The 15,256-nt window shown below is 49.4% G+C and overlaps 5 protein-coding genes across 11 annotated transcripts; 2 read left to right on the forward strand and 3 right to left on the reverse strand.

Moving 5' to 3' along the window:
* Positions 1 to 114: 114 nt before the first annotated feature.
* Positions 115 to 1,258, forward strand: LOC6597825 (low-density lipoprotein receptor-related protein 6). 2 transcript variants are annotated; one of them, XM_026990693.1, is made up of 2 exons: positions 115 to 1,015; positions 1,066 to 1,258. In XM_026990693.1, the coding sequence occupies exons 1-2, from the start codon at positions 677 to 679 to the stop codon at positions 1,192 to 1,194; spliced, it is 468 nt and encodes a 155-aa protein (XP_026846494.1). In that variant the 5' UTR covers positions 115 to 676; the 3' UTR covers positions 1,195 to 1,258. The 2 variants fall into 2 exon arrangements, with proteins under 2 accessions (XP_026846494.1, XP_002022903.1); XM_002022867.2 differs by having other exon boundaries at positions 116 to 1,015; positions 1,091 to 1,258.
* Positions 1,259 to 1,316: 58 nt separating this feature from the next.
* On the reverse strand, positions 1,317 to 3,449 carry LOC6597826. 3 transcript variants are annotated; one of them, XM_026990759.1, is made up of 5 exons: positions 3,353 to 3,449; positions 3,145 to 3,287; positions 3,009 to 3,086; positions 2,574 to 2,934; positions 1,317 to 2,514 (listed from the first exon to the last, which is right to left on the reverse strand). In XM_026990759.1, exons 4-5 carry the CDS (start codon positions 2,659 to 2,661, stop codon positions 1,655 to 1,657), a joined length of 948 nt encoding a protein of 315 aa, XP_026846560.1. In that variant the 5' UTR covers positions 2,662 to 2,934; positions 3,009 to 3,086; positions 3,145 to 3,287; positions 3,353 to 3,449; the 3' UTR covers positions 1,317 to 1,654. The 3 variants fall into 3 exon arrangements, with proteins under 3 accessions (XP_026846560.1, XP_026846559.1, XP_026846561.1); XM_026990758.1 differs by having other exon boundaries at positions 3,145 to 3,449; XM_026990760.1 differs by lacking the exons at positions 3,009 to 3,086; positions 3,145 to 3,287; positions 3,353 to 3,449 and having other exon boundaries at positions 2,574 to 2,970.
* An 81-nt stretch (positions 3,450 to 3,530) lies between these two features.
* LOC6597827 (N-chimaerin) lies at positions 3,531 to 5,709 on the reverse strand. Its single transcript, XM_026990757.1, has 4 exons — positions 5,551 to 5,709; positions 4,333 to 5,478; positions 4,164 to 4,269; positions 3,531 to 4,104 (listed from the first exon to the last, which is right to left on the reverse strand). Exons 1-4 carry the CDS (start codon positions 5,645 to 5,647, stop codon positions 3,945 to 3,947), a joined length of 1,509 nt encoding a protein of 502 aa, XP_026846558.1. The 5' UTR covers positions 5,648 to 5,709; the 3' UTR covers positions 3,531 to 3,944.
* A 1,050-nt stretch (positions 5,710 to 6,759) lies between these two features.
* Positions 6,760 to 9,453, reverse strand: LOC6597828 (myosin-2 essential light chain). 2 transcript variants are annotated; one of them, XM_026990628.1, is made up of 3 exons: positions 9,380 to 9,453; positions 9,237 to 9,264; positions 6,760 to 7,690 (listed from the first exon to the last, which is right to left on the reverse strand). In XM_026990628.1, the coding sequence occupies exons 1-3, from the start codon at positions 9,380 to 9,382 to the stop codon at positions 7,278 to 7,280; spliced, it is 444 nt and encodes a 147-aa protein (XP_026846429.1). In that variant the 5' UTR covers positions 9,383 to 9,453; the 3' UTR covers positions 6,760 to 7,277. The 2 variants fall into 2 exon arrangements, with proteins under 2 accessions (XP_026846429.1, XP_002022906.1); XM_002022870.2 differs by lacking the exons at positions 9,237 to 9,264; positions 9,380 to 9,453 and adding an exon at positions 7,783 to 7,846.
* A 198-nt stretch (positions 9,454 to 9,651) lies between these two features.
* Positions 9,652 to 12,595, forward strand: LOC6597829 (ribonucleases P/MRP protein subunit POP1). 3 transcript variants are annotated; one of them, XM_026990627.1, is made up of 3 exons: positions 9,652 to 11,475; positions 11,535 to 12,445; positions 12,534 to 12,595. In XM_026990627.1, exons 1-2 carry the CDS (start codon positions 9,864 to 9,866, stop codon positions 12,419 to 12,421), a joined length of 2,499 nt encoding a protein of 832 aa, XP_026846428.1. In that variant the 5' UTR covers positions 9,652 to 9,863; the 3' UTR covers positions 12,422 to 12,445; positions 12,534 to 12,595. The 3 variants fall into 3 exon arrangements, with proteins under 3 accessions (XP_026846428.1, XP_026846427.1, XP_026846426.1); XM_026990626.1 differs by having other exon boundaries at positions 12,504 to 12,570; XM_026990625.1 differs by lacking the exon at positions 12,534 to 12,595 and having other exon boundaries at positions 11,535 to 12,502.
* Positions 12,596 to 15,256: the final 2,661 nt, after the last annotated feature.

The raw sequence follows: 15,256 nt of genomic DNA on the forward strand, positions 1-15,256 counted from the left end.
ACAATTTCTTCATATATCAACGAAATAGGGTATACCTGTGCCCAAACTCCGGTTGACGTGACATTTAACCGTCACTTACGGCGTATTCCATACTCACTTACGTTGTTTTTTTGAAAAAGGAAGAAGAAATTTTGTTGAAATCGTTGTGAAAAACGGCCAGGGGGTGCCGGGGAGCCGAGGAGGGGCGCTGGTGCAGCCGAACAGCTGTTTTCGTCGACACGTGGCGGAAGGAAACCTGGAGGGGACAGCCGGACAGAGGTCGCCCCCCTCCCCTCGGACTCCCTACGCCGGATCCGAGCTATAATCATGGCCGGGAGCTCAGATTCGATTGGAGACGACGACTGGCGACTGGATTCTGGTGTCTGGTGCGATGAAAAGACCGTGGGGAACGTGCGTGAGCCGGGGGGAATGGGGCCACCACCTCTGCCTGGTGCATCTACTGGACTGACCAGCAACATCAACTGGTGCGATGCGGAGGCTCGTCTCATCGAGGTCGCCCCCCAGGATGGCAGCAGTCGGCGCGTGGTCTTGTGGAAGGGGGTGGAGAAGCCGCGTTCCCTGGTCCTTGAGCCGCGTCGCGGGTACATGTACATGGACAGAGTCGCCTCGGACTCCATACCATACCAACCATGGCCGGGAGCTCATATTCGACCAGGAGACGAGACGCCTCTACTAGATGGCAAGAAGCGTCAGATACTGGTTGCCAGCTAGGACTAAGTGTACTGGAGCGACTGGAGCACCGCGGACATTTATCAAGACGGGCCAGCCGCAGCCTCGCCAAGAACGTGCCCTGCATTCCCCCCAGCTACGACAGACTGCCCAAATGTGCCGCTGCCGGTGTTCTGGCATGTCCATGAAGGCGAGGCGTCTGCTCTTCTCAGCCATCAGGCCATCATTCGGGCCCGAGTCGATGGCAATGAGCGTGTGGAACTGGAAGGAGTCACGGCGCTGGCCCTGGACCAACAGTCCGATAAACCATGCGTATCGAACTTATAGACATCGATGGAAAGAACAAGTAAGCCACGAATATGGGGATCCTTTAGACACATGTGTAATCCCCTGCAGCCTTATTTCGATGCAAATCTCGCAGGTAATCAACATTGCCGCCTTGGGGGATTTGTGTACTGGCTGGACGACAAGACCGGAGTGGAACGGATCACTGTCAACGAAGAGCGTCGTTCCGCGGAGCTGTAGGGTATGCCGCAGATCACCGACATCAGTGCCTTGTGGACACCGGATGGGAAAGTGCTGTGCAAACACACGTGTCTGCACAGCCGCACGAAGTCTTTCCACATCGGCATAGCCAGCGGAAAAGGGGGTGGCACGCAGCACGCGCGACGTCTGTTCTCGCGGCGTGTATACGGCCTGTGGGTCATTTCACGTGCGCGGCCCCAGTGGCGGGGAATAGTGACATGAACAAGGACTGCGTACCCGCCTACTGGCGCTGTGACAGCGAAAAGGACTGCCCGGACAAGTCGGATGAAGTGGGATGTCCCACATGCTGGCATGGTCTTATTCTCTTCTCAAGGGAAGACACTTTTTTAAGTTTTGTTTTAATTTAAAGAAGAAACGATCAACAAATGTACACATTTCGCTGTTGCCGAATATAAGAAATTTGCAGAAAATTTTCTGCAGATCCTCGGACCGCTCCTAGCTATGTGTCCATGATGTAGCGCAAAAATCGGCGATAATCGATGCCCTTATCGGATCTTGCATTGCACTTTATGCTGTCGATAATGATGTCCAGCTCCTTCGCCGTGAACGAGCTGCCACTGCGATTGAGTAGCTCCAGCAGCTTGCTGCTCCCGATATAGCCCTTGCCCTGGGGATCTGCCCTGCGCAGGTCGTCGATGAACTCGTCCCGCTTGGTCATGTCCATGTCGACGGCGTTGCGGCCCAGGGCCTGGAGATAGTTGCGCGCCTGGCGCAGCGTCTCGGCGGCCTTCGCATCGTGGATGTGCATGTTCGCCACGAGATCCTCGTAGTGGACGTTGCCCTCTATGTCCGACACGGACGCGAGCACGCCGAAGACATGGGTCTCGTCGATGGGGTCGCCCATAGTCGTGAGCATTTTCCGCAGCTCCGAGTAAGCTATTTTGCCAGTTTTCTTCACGTCCCACGCCCGCAGGGCCTCCAACACGTCCCCCATCTTGGGCTGCCCATCAGCAACGGCCAGTTTGCAGTACAGCGTCAGCACCTTCTCGAAGCTCAGCCATCTCCGGCCCATCGGCGGCAGGTTGTCCTTCAGCCATGAATGGGTCGGAGCTAGTCCCATGGCGTGCAGGCAGTAGCCCAAATCGGCCTCTGAAATGCCAGTAGATTTGGAGGGGTCGAACATGTTGTAAATCTCCCGCAAATTGGGCACCAGAGGCAGCATCTTCATCAGCTCCGCTTGCTTGTGGAAGGAACCGAACGTGGGCGGTTGGCTCTGCTTGACGACCGCTGCCTGGAGCAGCTCCCTTTTGCGTGACATGGCCTTGAACGTAAATTTGGCAACAACAAAAACTATAAGGCCTAAAACAAGAACAATTTTGTGAATGGATATCGTATATGAGACAGATTCCCTGGCCTACCTGGGTGGGTGACAGTAAACTCAATATCGAGTCGATGCGCTGGCTGGCTCCTAGTCAAGCTCGGGATACGGATTGTCGAAATCGACATCAGATGGTTTGCAGTGCGACACCTGTTCAAAGGTCGTGGTAACGATCGCCTTGTTCACGTCCAACGGACACTTCTTGTTGACCAGTCAAACAGCAGTCCCGGTGGGCTCCCCGATGTCCCGTGGGGTCACCCCACCGTGGGGGGTCGTGGATAGTCGATGTCTTGTTGGTTCCATCTGGCTGGAGATCGAGCTTGATAGCCGACAAGTAACCGCTAACATCGCCGATGTCCATATCTTTGGGACAGTCCTGCTTCGACTTCGTGGATTCATCGCTGAGCGGGAAAGCATATATACATAGATTCAATTAATTGGATTGTTTTTTGGGACTTAAGCTTATCCTACTCACGATGGAACGATGCTACTTCCCGGTTCTTCTAATACCATTCCTGACTCATTCGAAACGCACTCATTCATTGATGTATTGCTGAGCGGGAAAGCAGAAGAAATGAAATAAAATATTTCTGGGTACTCAAGCTACTTACTTTTGAACGTGGAATAATATCTTCTGGCAGGCCTTCGACGTTTCGATCGGCATATGTACTTCACTTCAGGGTATATAAGGTCGAACCTTTGTACGCCGAACCGACACTCTCCCGCTCTTTTCCTTTGCGAAATCTACGGACTTCTGTTTTGAAGCGGTCGGTTTCAAACTTGCACGTTTTCATAGTTTCTTTCTCGTTCTTTACTCACAGCTTCTATTCCGGCTTTGGCATATATTCCACTTAGTATTGGAAGAGAATTACCGCTACCGATTCCTGAGTTCTGTACGATAGAAAACTCTACTCAAGTTAAGTGAAAGTGACTCAGAGTGATTCATGTTTGCGGTCAAACCATACCAATATAGGATATGGGGCCTATAATCATGGTATTAGTTTTATATAAATAAAATAAATATATTTCTTGTGACAAAACTATCGTAAATTTAAAATAGCTTAAAATAGTTCAAAAATTCAGTAAATTCGTACGTTAGATTCCTACAACATTAAATGCGTTCTAATGTGTTTTTGTTTTGTTTTGGGAGGCGGGGTCGTGGGCATCCTATACTCGATGTAATCCTTACAAAACTGGGAATTGTAAAGCGCTATTCATAGATACTTAGGCTAAATTTTTGGTGGACATATCAAGGATGCATCGAAAGTTCATTAATAAATTAAGGTAAATGCTAGGCGAAATGCCAATTAAGGTGTGCAGATCATGCGACTCATCCGGGGATGGGGTGCAGCAAACTGAGGGAGCTGAGGATAGCTGTTGCTCCTCTAGCGGCTTCTTTTTGACGTGATGCTCAAGCAAATATAATCTTGCAGTGGGTGATCAGCGAGGAGAGCATGAATATTTCCTCGGTCAGGTTTGTCATGTGCTGCGGCGTGGCTATCAAAGTGGGGGCGAACACAGTGGCCAGATTGTGCTCGTTCATCTTGTTGACGGCATAGTGGGAGGCCACGCTGCGGCAGAAAAGGACGAGTTGGAGTGCAGGTGCGTTGGGTGCCAGCAAACTACTCACCGCTTGAGGTGCTCCAGCATGTACTGCAGGCAGCTGTAGTGGGCCGGAGGCAGACGACGCACTGCCTCTGACATCATCTGCAGCTGCTCCGCCTGTTTGGTGTTCCCTGAAACGAGTGTAAAAAGCGATTGACATCGGCTCTAATTTCAGATCACAGCACAACACTTACGCCCGGCAGTCATGAAGCTGGGGTACGCCTGGAACGTAATGAGCGGCACGGGCAGCAACCGCAGATAGAGCTTTAGGGTACCGGCAATGACATTGACATTGCCGTAGGCTGCCTCGGACATGTCCGTCTTCTCGCCCTCCCGGTCGAGGGCCAGCTTGAGAGCCTCGATCTCGTCTGCGAATCCCGAGACGCGGTAGATGCCCTCCTGGAGCATGCCCCGGGCCTCGACCTCCTCCACACAGCGACGCACTACGAAGGGGATCTGGTGACGAGGGTCTAGCTGAACCATGGTGGCAAGATCGGTGCCGAAGACGCCGCGAATCCGCTTCAGATCGGGCACACACTTGGGCGGCACCAGCTCTGAGCACTTGGTGTGGGCCACGAATCCGCAGGCCTCGCACTTGACGCCCTGGGCGGTGAAGCCCCACAGGAAGTTGGCGCAGAACTCGCACCAGTTGAGACCCTTGAAGGTGTGCACCTTGAAGTGGTGCAGCTTCTCGTAGATCAGCGGCATGGGATCCATTGCAACAGCGGGCGGCTGACTCACCAAGGGCTGTGTCGGCATCAATGGCACATCCACATCCTTGGGAGAGGCGTCATCTTTTGCTGCAGCGGCAGCGGTGGCGGCGGCGGCATTGGTCTTCCCCAGTTCATTCGACAAGGCCCGCAGCTTGCGTCCGTTGAGCGTCATATAGGGACTTTGCTGGTAGCAGTTTTTGGTTTGCTGATTAATCTGCTGTATGATGGGGCTGGCGTGGAGCTGCATGTGGAAGTTGATAAGGCCGTCGGCCACCATGTCGTAGACCGAGTCGAAGCGCTTGTCCTGCTCGCGCAGGTAGTGGCCCACGCCGGGCTTGTGGAACAGCTTGTAGTGCCTTGTGCGCTTGTTGAAGCGCAGGCTCAGCGTGTAGAAGCCGTCGGACATGGGGCTGCGTCGCACCAGATAGCTGCCTTCGCCGCCAGTGAGACCGAGCAGATGCTCCGCCTCCAGGTGGCCCATCAGGCCATGGTACTCGGAGCCGTATAGCCGCGCAGCCTGGTTGTCCTGCTCCACTTCCTCGGCGGTGCTCTTTGTCGGCGGCAGCGGCAGGGTGCGCTGGCACCGCATCGGACACGGGGCCGGGGCCTCCAGCTGGATCTTGTACACTAGAGAGAGTGCCAAGAGAGAGAGAGAGAGATATGACCAATGGTTGTGTTCCTGATGACTAAATCACTTACGCTCGGGCTTCCACACCTTTTGCACTGGAGAGCTGGGCTCGCCGCCGCCTCCGCCAGGCAGAGTGGCGACCACGCCCGCGGCAGCGTTTCGGGACATGGTCCGCGCGGACTGGACTGCAGCGAAGCGAAAATAATGATAACTAAAAGCACTACAAAGTCGTAAATTAAGGAATGCAGCGGTTGCACTTTTCAAAACATTTTCGCTTTTGTTTTATTTTTACATGGCAACTACGCGGTACACGGTTGCTACACGTTTGCTACATGATGAGTGGATAAAGAGGGTATGGACAACAGCCAGCACGGCCCAGAAAAGCCAACGCTTGCAAGGTAGAGTCCACCCCACTTGCTTAATATACCTTGAAGACGAAATCGTCTTCTTGTATTCAAGGTATATAGGTACGAGGTGTGTTGGCCATACCCTGTTTCATAGCCCATTCCAAATTACGACTGTGACCCTCAGAAATACCGATGAAAACCCGAACTTGGCTCACCTAGGCCCCTATTTGAACAGTTCAATGACTTGAGGTAATGGCGAAGAATATTATTGATTGTAAATTCTTCTTGTAGATCCGTACCATCTTTCACCTAAACTGCGCCAAAATTATTCAATTTTCATTACATCGGTTGAAACCCCGTGGACCACAATTTGAGAAATCAAAGGTTCAAAAAACCTGCGTATTTTCTATACCGACAAATGTTACAGGGTATTAGAATTTAGAGATTTTTGCGAACGAAATTTGCGGGTTAGATCCGGCTCACGACCACTCTGGCTGCCCTGGCAGCCCGCAAATTTTAAATTGATATTTAAAAAGCCTTGTTGTCAGAGCAAATGTTCCAGTTGAACAAATAAAACAACATAATACGGTTTCAATTGGTTTAATTTAGTTTTAAGTACGTTTTCTTTTTCTCTTGTAAAAATAACCTACGTTCACTCGCTCTTTGTTTGTTTTTCTTTTGTTTATTAAATACAAATATTAAATTATTAAAAAAAACATGTAAAAGTTTGAAATGCGCATTTAAATTCAAACAAACATCATACGCTAACCATCCGATTCTGTTTAGTTTAGAAATACTTTTCATGATACTCTTGCTGCAGTGGACATCGGTATGCATTCCATTCCTGATTCCAGTCCTAAATATTTAGTAGTATATATTGTATAACATATTTTTTAAGCTTAGAGTATGCGGTAAAAAAGAAACGCCGGAATATCGGGTTTAATTACTGTTCAAATTTCTCTTATTTCTTCAGAATAATACGCACAAGTTATTCCTGCGGCCATTATGATGTCTACTGGATTGATTAATCGTTATTCAAGAGTGTAGTGTGTCTGTGTGTTGCTCTGCTACGTCGATGGTTAGTTCTGTTTTGGGGCGGGGCGGGGCGGTAGAGCTGCCCTGGTCTCCTGCCTGCTGCTCCAACTCTCTCTCTCTCTCTCTCTCTCGCTCTGGTTCCATCGTTGGTCGTTGTGTTCAGTTGTTTTGTCTTTCGTTGGAATATTAATTCTGATAGTCCTTTGATGGACAAAGGACATGGGGCATAGGAATACGAAAATTGGAATTTCGGAGTTTAATATTCTGGCGGAATGAACTACATGTCGGCTATCGGCTGCGATAGCCGACAGATTGGCAGGTGTATAGTGTTATTGTTGCTACTGTTTTTTTGTTTTGTTTTGTGTGGATGCTTCTTGTTCTCGTCGAGGTTTTTGGGGATGGGACCCTGCCAAGCCCTAGCCGCTCATGACCATGCGGACAAACTCCTCGTAGTTGATGTTGCCCTGCTGGTCCTCCATGTTGGCCAGCAACTGTTCCACCTCCTCGTCGGTGAGCTTCTCGCCCAGCGTGGTCAGGAGATGGCGCAGCTCGGCGGACGAGATGTAGCCACTGGCGTCCTTGTCAAAGTGACGCAGCCCCTCGATGAAGTCATCGGCCGTGTCCCCGGAGCGGGCCTTCGATATGGCCTGGTAGATGGGCAGAAACACTTCGAACGAGATGCGCTCGTCTGGCTTCAGCTGGTGCGTGCACTTCTTCACGTCCGACTCGGTGGGATTCTGGCCGAGGGCCCGCAGGCATTCGCCCACTTGGGCCAGCTGAATTTTGCCATCGCCGCGATTGTCAAACAGATTGAAGGCCTCCTGGAACTCTGTAGAGAGAGTGAGAGAGTGATAGAGTGTGTTAGAAATTATACATAATATCAGAATAAAAGTAAAATCTCTCCCTTCTCCCAGCATTAACCTTCCACCGTGGTGAACGTTGGCTTCACATGGGCTGTGTAGTAATACATGATGATCCGCTTAGATGACCGCCTCGCCTGCTACTGATACTCTAGCTATGGCTTACAGTTCTGGCCTCGCAGCCTGGCAGCCTCGCAGCGAACCCCACGAGCCGCAGCAAAAGCAAAAGCAGCTGCAGTAGCAGTAGCAGACAGCACCAGCAGCAGCAGCAGCAAGAGAACGGATAATTTTGAGCCTGCATTCAGAGATATACCCTCACAAGGGGCTGTTTCGACTTGGCAGAAGGATTCCCACGTTACATATAATAACTCCTGGCAGAAGGATAATATCTGAAGTTTTAATTTCCAACTTTTTAGAGTAGACAGTCCTTCGACTGTAACTATAATTTGAATCTACTTCGTAGATATCAGATATATGGAGTCAATTCCTCTTCCTTTCAATGAGTGAAGGGTATCTATGCTTCCATAGCACATGCATGAGGGGGATATGTTGTTTTGGCCATTGCATGAGCATATGGCTGCCAAAAATGGCCATAAAAGCAAACGATTTCAGCGTATTTTTTTCCATTTTAGGCAATGAATGGCAGAGCTGCGCGGCGCCACAGATCAGCGACTGCAGTACGTGGATTCGCGGCTGAATGCGGTCAGGGGCTGACGTCAGAGACTTATCGGGCTGTCGGTCGGGCGAATGGCGCGCATTGGAGTGGCTAATCAAGCAGCAATCGATGCTGATTAAGTTATCAGCGGAGCGAGCAGAAGGAGCAGGGGGGGAAGCGGTGTAGAGGTTCGATCGTTGCATAATGGCCGCCTGGCCGGGACCTGGTCGTGGCATCGAGATGCATTTGACCCAGAAGGTGATGGTGGCCCGGTCTGGTCCGCCTTAAATGGTGGCAGCCGGCCGAGCGACCGCTTTGGACATGGCCGAGAAGCGAGAGATGTGGCGATCATATCGGATCTCAGCTGCAGTCGCCGCCGGGCAGTGGACGCGAGCTAGTCCCTCCAGTTCCTTCTCCTGGTATCGAATCTTCTCCTGCGGCTGTGCTGCTGCTGTTGCTCACTTTATCACCACTGCCGTTCGCCGGGTGAGTCACTCCAACGCGATCGTATGGCTGCCTTCCAGTGCTTTCCCCTCCTCACACCTCCCATCATTCCAAGAGTATTTGTTTTATCAATGATTCATGCACCGCATATGAATATGTGTAGCACTCGCACACACTACCATGCACATTTCTGTGTCATCGCCTTCACAATCAACACACGAACACACTCACATTCCAATACAGAGTGAGAGAGAAAGAGTTAAAATGTGCCAGCGCATGCAAATAACTGTTTTTTATGTTGTCTTTTTAGCAGTCGGCGAGGCTTTGGGGAGGGGAGAGCTTTGAGCTGGCACTTTGAACTTCCACACACACACCCACTCAGAGTGCTAGAGGGAGATAGAGAGAGAAACACTCACCAGCCAACTGATCCTCGGTGTAAGCTGCCTGGAAAACCAAACAAAAAAACACATTAATTCCCAGCAAAAATCAGTGGAAAAGCCATACGATACGTAGTGGCTATATATTGGCCACGTTATCAATTACTTTTCGGCCTACTTACCATATCGATTTGTTGGTAGGCTGGCTGGGGAAAAACAACACAAAACACGGAATAAGAGTGCGAACGCAAAAATTTGATGCGACAATGTTCGCTAGAGCTGCAGATCCCGCGATAACACCTTTCGATAGGGGCTGCTGTGGTCACACTTAGAGGTTGGGCGGCTAGCTTAAATTGCGGCTTACTTGTGATTTTGAATTTGGACAACACATCAACACAAGACAAAACGGAATTTACAGCTTACAATTTTGTTTGATTTTTACGGCCGAGAGAAATTTAAACGAATAACAAATACCAATGACTGGTAACAGGAATCTCTAAGACGATACATCGTCCAATATCGCTGCGCACTTATCGATAGTGTTGTCGATGGTTTTGCAGCCGTAGTGTGACCATATTGCCACGTGCCGCGGATTCAGTTTGTTTTGATCTTCCGAAAGCGTTTTCGAAATACAATTTATGCTGAATATTGCGGCCCGGCCCCATCATGAGCACACAGAAACTGGAGTACGATGCCCGCATGGGCGGCCGGATCACACTGCCCACGCACGTGTCTACCTACCGCTACGCGGCGGGTGCGCTGAACGAGATCAAGGGACTCATCGCCGAGGCCTTGAGTCCAGTCAGCAGCAAACTGATCTTCCAGTCGCTGCCCAAGCACATGCGGCGTCGCGCCATGTCCCACCACCCGAAGCGGTTGCCGCGCAAGTACCGCCACGCCCACAAGAACCAGATGAGCAAGGGCGGAAACGACCCGGTTATCCGGAAACGTCCCTCGCGCAAGTACCGGCGCCGGCCCGATAACCTGCTGAAGGAGTACGTGCGCCGCCAGCGGCGGCACCACTGGCTGGAGACGCATATCTGGCACGCCAAGCGCTTCCACATGGTAGACCGTTGGGGCTACCGCCTGGCCAACGCCAGTTGCGACAAAACCTACCGCGCCTGCTATCGGGCAAGCGTCCAGCACTGCCTGCTCCAGGACATCTCCTACTACACCTGCGTCGAGCTGCAAGGCAGCCTGGAGTCGTTGCGCATGGGATTCGCCCGCCTGACCAGCCCTGAGTGCGGCTTGAGCGTGACGGCGAGAACTTTCCTTACGGGCCGTCGCGAGGGAAGCGTGGATCTCTTCGCCGATAGCCAGTATCCTCGCGGTGCTCTCCAGCGTGCCAGCTTTATGTGGCGACCCCTGGAGGAAGGAGTGACATTCACACAGGATACACGCACCCTCTGGCTCTGGCTGCATCCCAGTGCCGCCCAGGCTACCGTTGAGCAGCTGCAGAGAGTGTTCCTGCTGCAGTCCAGGCGGCAACAGACGCTACCCCTGGAGGAAAAGCCAGCGAAGGAGCAGAAAGAGCAAAAAGAGAAGCCGTTGCGTTTCTGGACACAGACCAAGGCTTTTGAACGACACGCCCACTACTCCAACACGAACGGCAGCATCCAGCTGCTGGTGTTGCGGCAGGAGTTCAACCGCTTTCGCCTGACGGGACCCCAGGCACAGCGAGTGCTGGCATCCAGCCTGCGGGCGCATCGGAGGGATCAGCTTGGAGTCCAGGCGGCCCAGGCCGACTACTGCGAAGCCGCTCTCCGACTGCATTCCCCTAACGAGCTGCTCTCGAACCTCATTATGGGCCTCCACATCGTGGATCCCCGCCTGCAGCGTCCCTGCAAGCGCACTAAGGCGGAATCTTGTGCTGGAGCGGTGCCAGCTGGTAATCTCCTGCTCAGTCCGCCCGAGTGCCTGGCTCGGAGTCCGCTCTGGCAGCGGGAGGAGAGGGAGCGCCTGGCCAGGGGCATAATGTCCACGCATCACTACCAGGAACTGCGCCAGCAGCACGCTGTAGTTCCCGGAGTACCGTGTGCCTTCGAGGACCAGATGCAGGCGGTTCCACTCCTGCTGATCCAGCGACCCGGCTCCCAGGATCCCGAATACAAGCGTCTGGGCTACGGCTGCGGCTGGGACGTGATTGCGCCGGCCAAGTACGGCATGGCCCTCTGGCTAACACTCACCATGTGGGGCGCCAGGCCGGGCGGCCTGCGGGAGCTCGATTCGGTGGCCAGGGAGTCTGGCGGCGAGCAGCATCTGGCCGACACTTTGGCGGGTAAGTGGGTGCGCTCTGAGAAGACACACTATATTCCCCATTTGGGTATTTATTTCCAGGGGTGAAGCTGGCGTCTGCGGCTGCCGAAGAGCGGCGCGCTCGCTACTTCCGCCTGCCGCCCAACAAACGCACCAACTACCGGAAGCTGGCAGTCGCCAGCCCCTTCAGTGCCCCTTGGAAGCACCTGGTGCGGGACTGGCAGACCACTGCTGCCACCTCCAGTCCAGCCGTTGGATCGTACCACGTGCTGCGACACCGAGAGCTGCTGGAGTCGATCGGCGATTGTCTGCGGCTACACCAGCCTCTACCCGACCAGGTGCCCGACGACTGCCTCATCCAGATCCAGCTACGTCTGAAGGCGCGTGGACATGTGAAGGACAATGCCCTTATATGTCTGCCCTCGGCTGCCGATTACAAGCAACGCTGGCGTCAGATCAGTCGGAACGAGCAGGCGCCCGTCCACATGGAGCCCCCGCAGCCCGATCTCAACGAGCGGACGCGCAAGGAGCTCCGCAGTGACCACAAAATCAAGCTGAAGCGCCTGCGGGCCCGACGAGTGCGCGAGAAGCGGCGCCTCCAGGAGACGGCCACCAGGCGTGTCCATATCCGACCGGCCAACACGGCGCCTCTGGTCCGAGCCCACCTCCTGGAGATGTGCCGCCTCTGGCTGCCCACAGACCCCGCCGAGACGAGCGATAGCGTGCGGCGCCAGTGCAGCCGCGAGGTCTTCGGCTACGTGACTACGGCCGGCTTCAGCTTCACGGAGGCGACCGTCTGTGCCGTCGGCTATGTTACTCCCGGTGGCCTGCAGCATTTGTTGAGCAACCTGAAGGACTCCAAGGGACGCCAACTGCAGCCGATGTGCCTGGTGCGCGACCCCGACAGCCGCGACTATCGCTGGGCTACCGTCCAAGTGAATCTAAATGTGGCCGCCCAGACCTTTTGATCCGAGGATTAGCTGATAGCCAATGTATGTATAGTGCCTAATATATATCCGAGATACACGAAATAGATTATGATATTAGCAGATGATTGATCCGATTTGTGTCTGCCTTTAGTTTGGTTTAATGTAAACTCAAAATGAACAACTCGCCCAGTCCCCTTAAAAATTCGATTGAGATGTAATTTTCGGTGGAAGTCAATGGTAAAAACCGAAATGCGAAAGACCTTTCCGTACAATTAGTTCTATTTTTGAGGTTTCTTTGGTGTGAAGGGAACATCAAGAAGGTCTCTTACGATTTGAAGACAAATCTCGTTTTGGATATTGGTAAGATGATGGAAATGATATTGAAGAAGATAATAACTCCTTTATTTCATGTTAATTCTGGTAGTTCTGGCAGGTTCGAGGAAGGAATCGAGAAATTAGAATCAGCAGCAGAAAAATGTTTTGTCCTCTGGAGAAGAGATGCAAAAGAAACGAATTCCAATGAGCGAGCAACTGGGAAGAGAACGAGAGCTTGGAATGGGCGAGCAGTAGGCCACTCCAGAGGTGATCCAAAGATTTTTAAATGGGATCTAAATTGTTTGAAATCCTGCGGTGTATCGAACCAGTCCGGTCCAGTCTATAATGTTCCCATCGAAGAATCGTTCGAATTTGGTGAAAATAAAACGCATTTGAAAATTTGTTGTACATATTTAATACTAATTTTTATTCAATTTAAAATTACTTGTATGTCATTCTTGCTTCGTTTACCATCATCCACCTCCACATCCAACTTGTTTTTAATTCAATTTGTATCTTTGTATTCGTTATGCAATGTATTCAATCGAGTGAGTGTATGAGTGAGTGTGTGTGTGGGGTGTGGCTGTAAATTTGAGTGTTGTGAATACGTTGGAATGTGTGTTTATCTCTGTGTGTGGGGGCTTCGAACAATTCGAAATGTATTCGCGCTTGGAAATGGTTTAATTTAGTTTTTCTTTTTGTTCGCTATCGATTTTATCTTCATCTTCAATATCGTTTCTAAAATGCGACAATGATTAAAAAATTGCTTACAATTGTTTATGTGGGGCAGGGGGGATGGATGTATCATATATTATACGAGTGTGTATTCACTTTAAATTGTTGAATTATTCGACTTCGACTTCGATTTTGGTTTCGATTTGGTTTGGTTTTGGTTATGGAAAAATGAACTTGAATTTTTGCTTTCGCTGTTGGGCTTTCTCTTTATATATAAGTGTATATATATATATATATTGTATATTTATCAGTTATTGAAATTGTCTATATACTGCTTATGTATACATATGTACTCTATATATACTTATATGGTTGTTTTGTGGTGTTTTCGTTACTTGGGGAAATTTTATAGCTGTTTTGTTTTTGGTGTTTTCTCTTGTTTTTGTTGTTGTTGTTGTGCGTTAAGTTGCGTTTTCCTTTCGAATTTTCGTTCATTAATTTCAGCCCCATCGATTATCGATTATCGATATCGTTTTCCGTTCTCCATCTAGCCAGAGCTCTGGGGATCCATCCTTCCAATCTCTGGCCCGAAATGCTGTCTAAGAATGCTGTCTGGTCTGTCTTTTCACTTAGATACGGATACATAATTCCATTATGTAAACTTTCACTTATAATTATACAACTTAGTTGAAACATTTAATAAATATTTCGGTCTTCGGCTGTGATTAGCTTTTTGTTTTATTCGCTTTACTTTGTTGTTTGTTGTATGACATAAAATATGATTCGATCTTATGTTTAACTAAATTTTAAAGAAAAAACAATTAGATTTATATATATATATATATAATATATGTATGTATACATATATATGTAGTATGTATGAATGTGTGATGCTCGTATGAATATTCTTCATTCAATTACAATTACAATTACTAAAAGCCTACACAAGTACAAGTTTCAAACTGAATTTGATTCGCAAACTTTGAATATATTCATGTCCTTTATATGTCTGTCTGTGTGTGTGGAGTATCTGTGTGCTGAACTACTTATGATTTGTTCGATTTTGGCTTTATCTATTACGAGAGTATTGTATATTGTATACTGATGCATTTTGCTTTTTTCTTTTTGCTTTGATCTTTCCAGCTTTTACCATCCACATTTTGCTCATCTCTCATATTCTTTGACCTCTGAATTTCCTTTAAGTTGGAAACATACACATACATATATATATATATATATATAAATATACATATATATATATACATATATATACATATATATATATATATATATACATACATATATATTTTGAATTTGGTTTCTTTTGTTTTGTTGGATTGTATATAGAATCGTATATGTGTATATATATGGCCCTAATCTGGAAATACAAATACACACACATACATATAGAATACATTTATATCGTTAGAGCGTGTTTAGCATGTATTTTTTTTTTGTATAGAGACTTGTTGTAGATTCATGTACTCTCGTGGATCACTTGACGGGCAGTGTGTTTCCCTCCACCGGCGACAAATTCTTTCAAAATTCAACTCTCAAATTCTTTTTTCTCTTTTCACTTTTCTCTTGATGTGTCCCTCAATTGATGTCCTTTTTCTTTGGTCTTTAGCAAACTCTTTCGTTTTCGTATTCGTATTCGTATTCGTTTACATTTTCTTTACTTTTCTGCAAGTTTCAGCTGTTTTCTGGGGCATAGTGATAGATAGGGGGGGATAGGACTTTCATGGGCCTTCTTTTGGAAGGGGAAGGTGTATTGATCTGCGCATCCTCTTCGTGTGTATAAAACGTTGAAATACTTTGAATTTGGTGGGTTAGTATACATATATTTATAGATATACGTGGCAATATATCTTTCAAAATGTCCTC

This window comes from Drosophila persimilis, unplaced genomic scaffold (assembly GCF_003286085.1).
Source record: "Drosophila persimilis strain 14011-0111.01,24,50 unplaced genomic scaffold, DperRS2 tig00000606-arrow-arrow-pilon, whole genome shotgun sequence".
Lineage (NCBI taxonomy): Eukaryota > Metazoa > Arthropoda > Insecta > Diptera > Drosophilidae > Drosophila > Drosophila persimilis.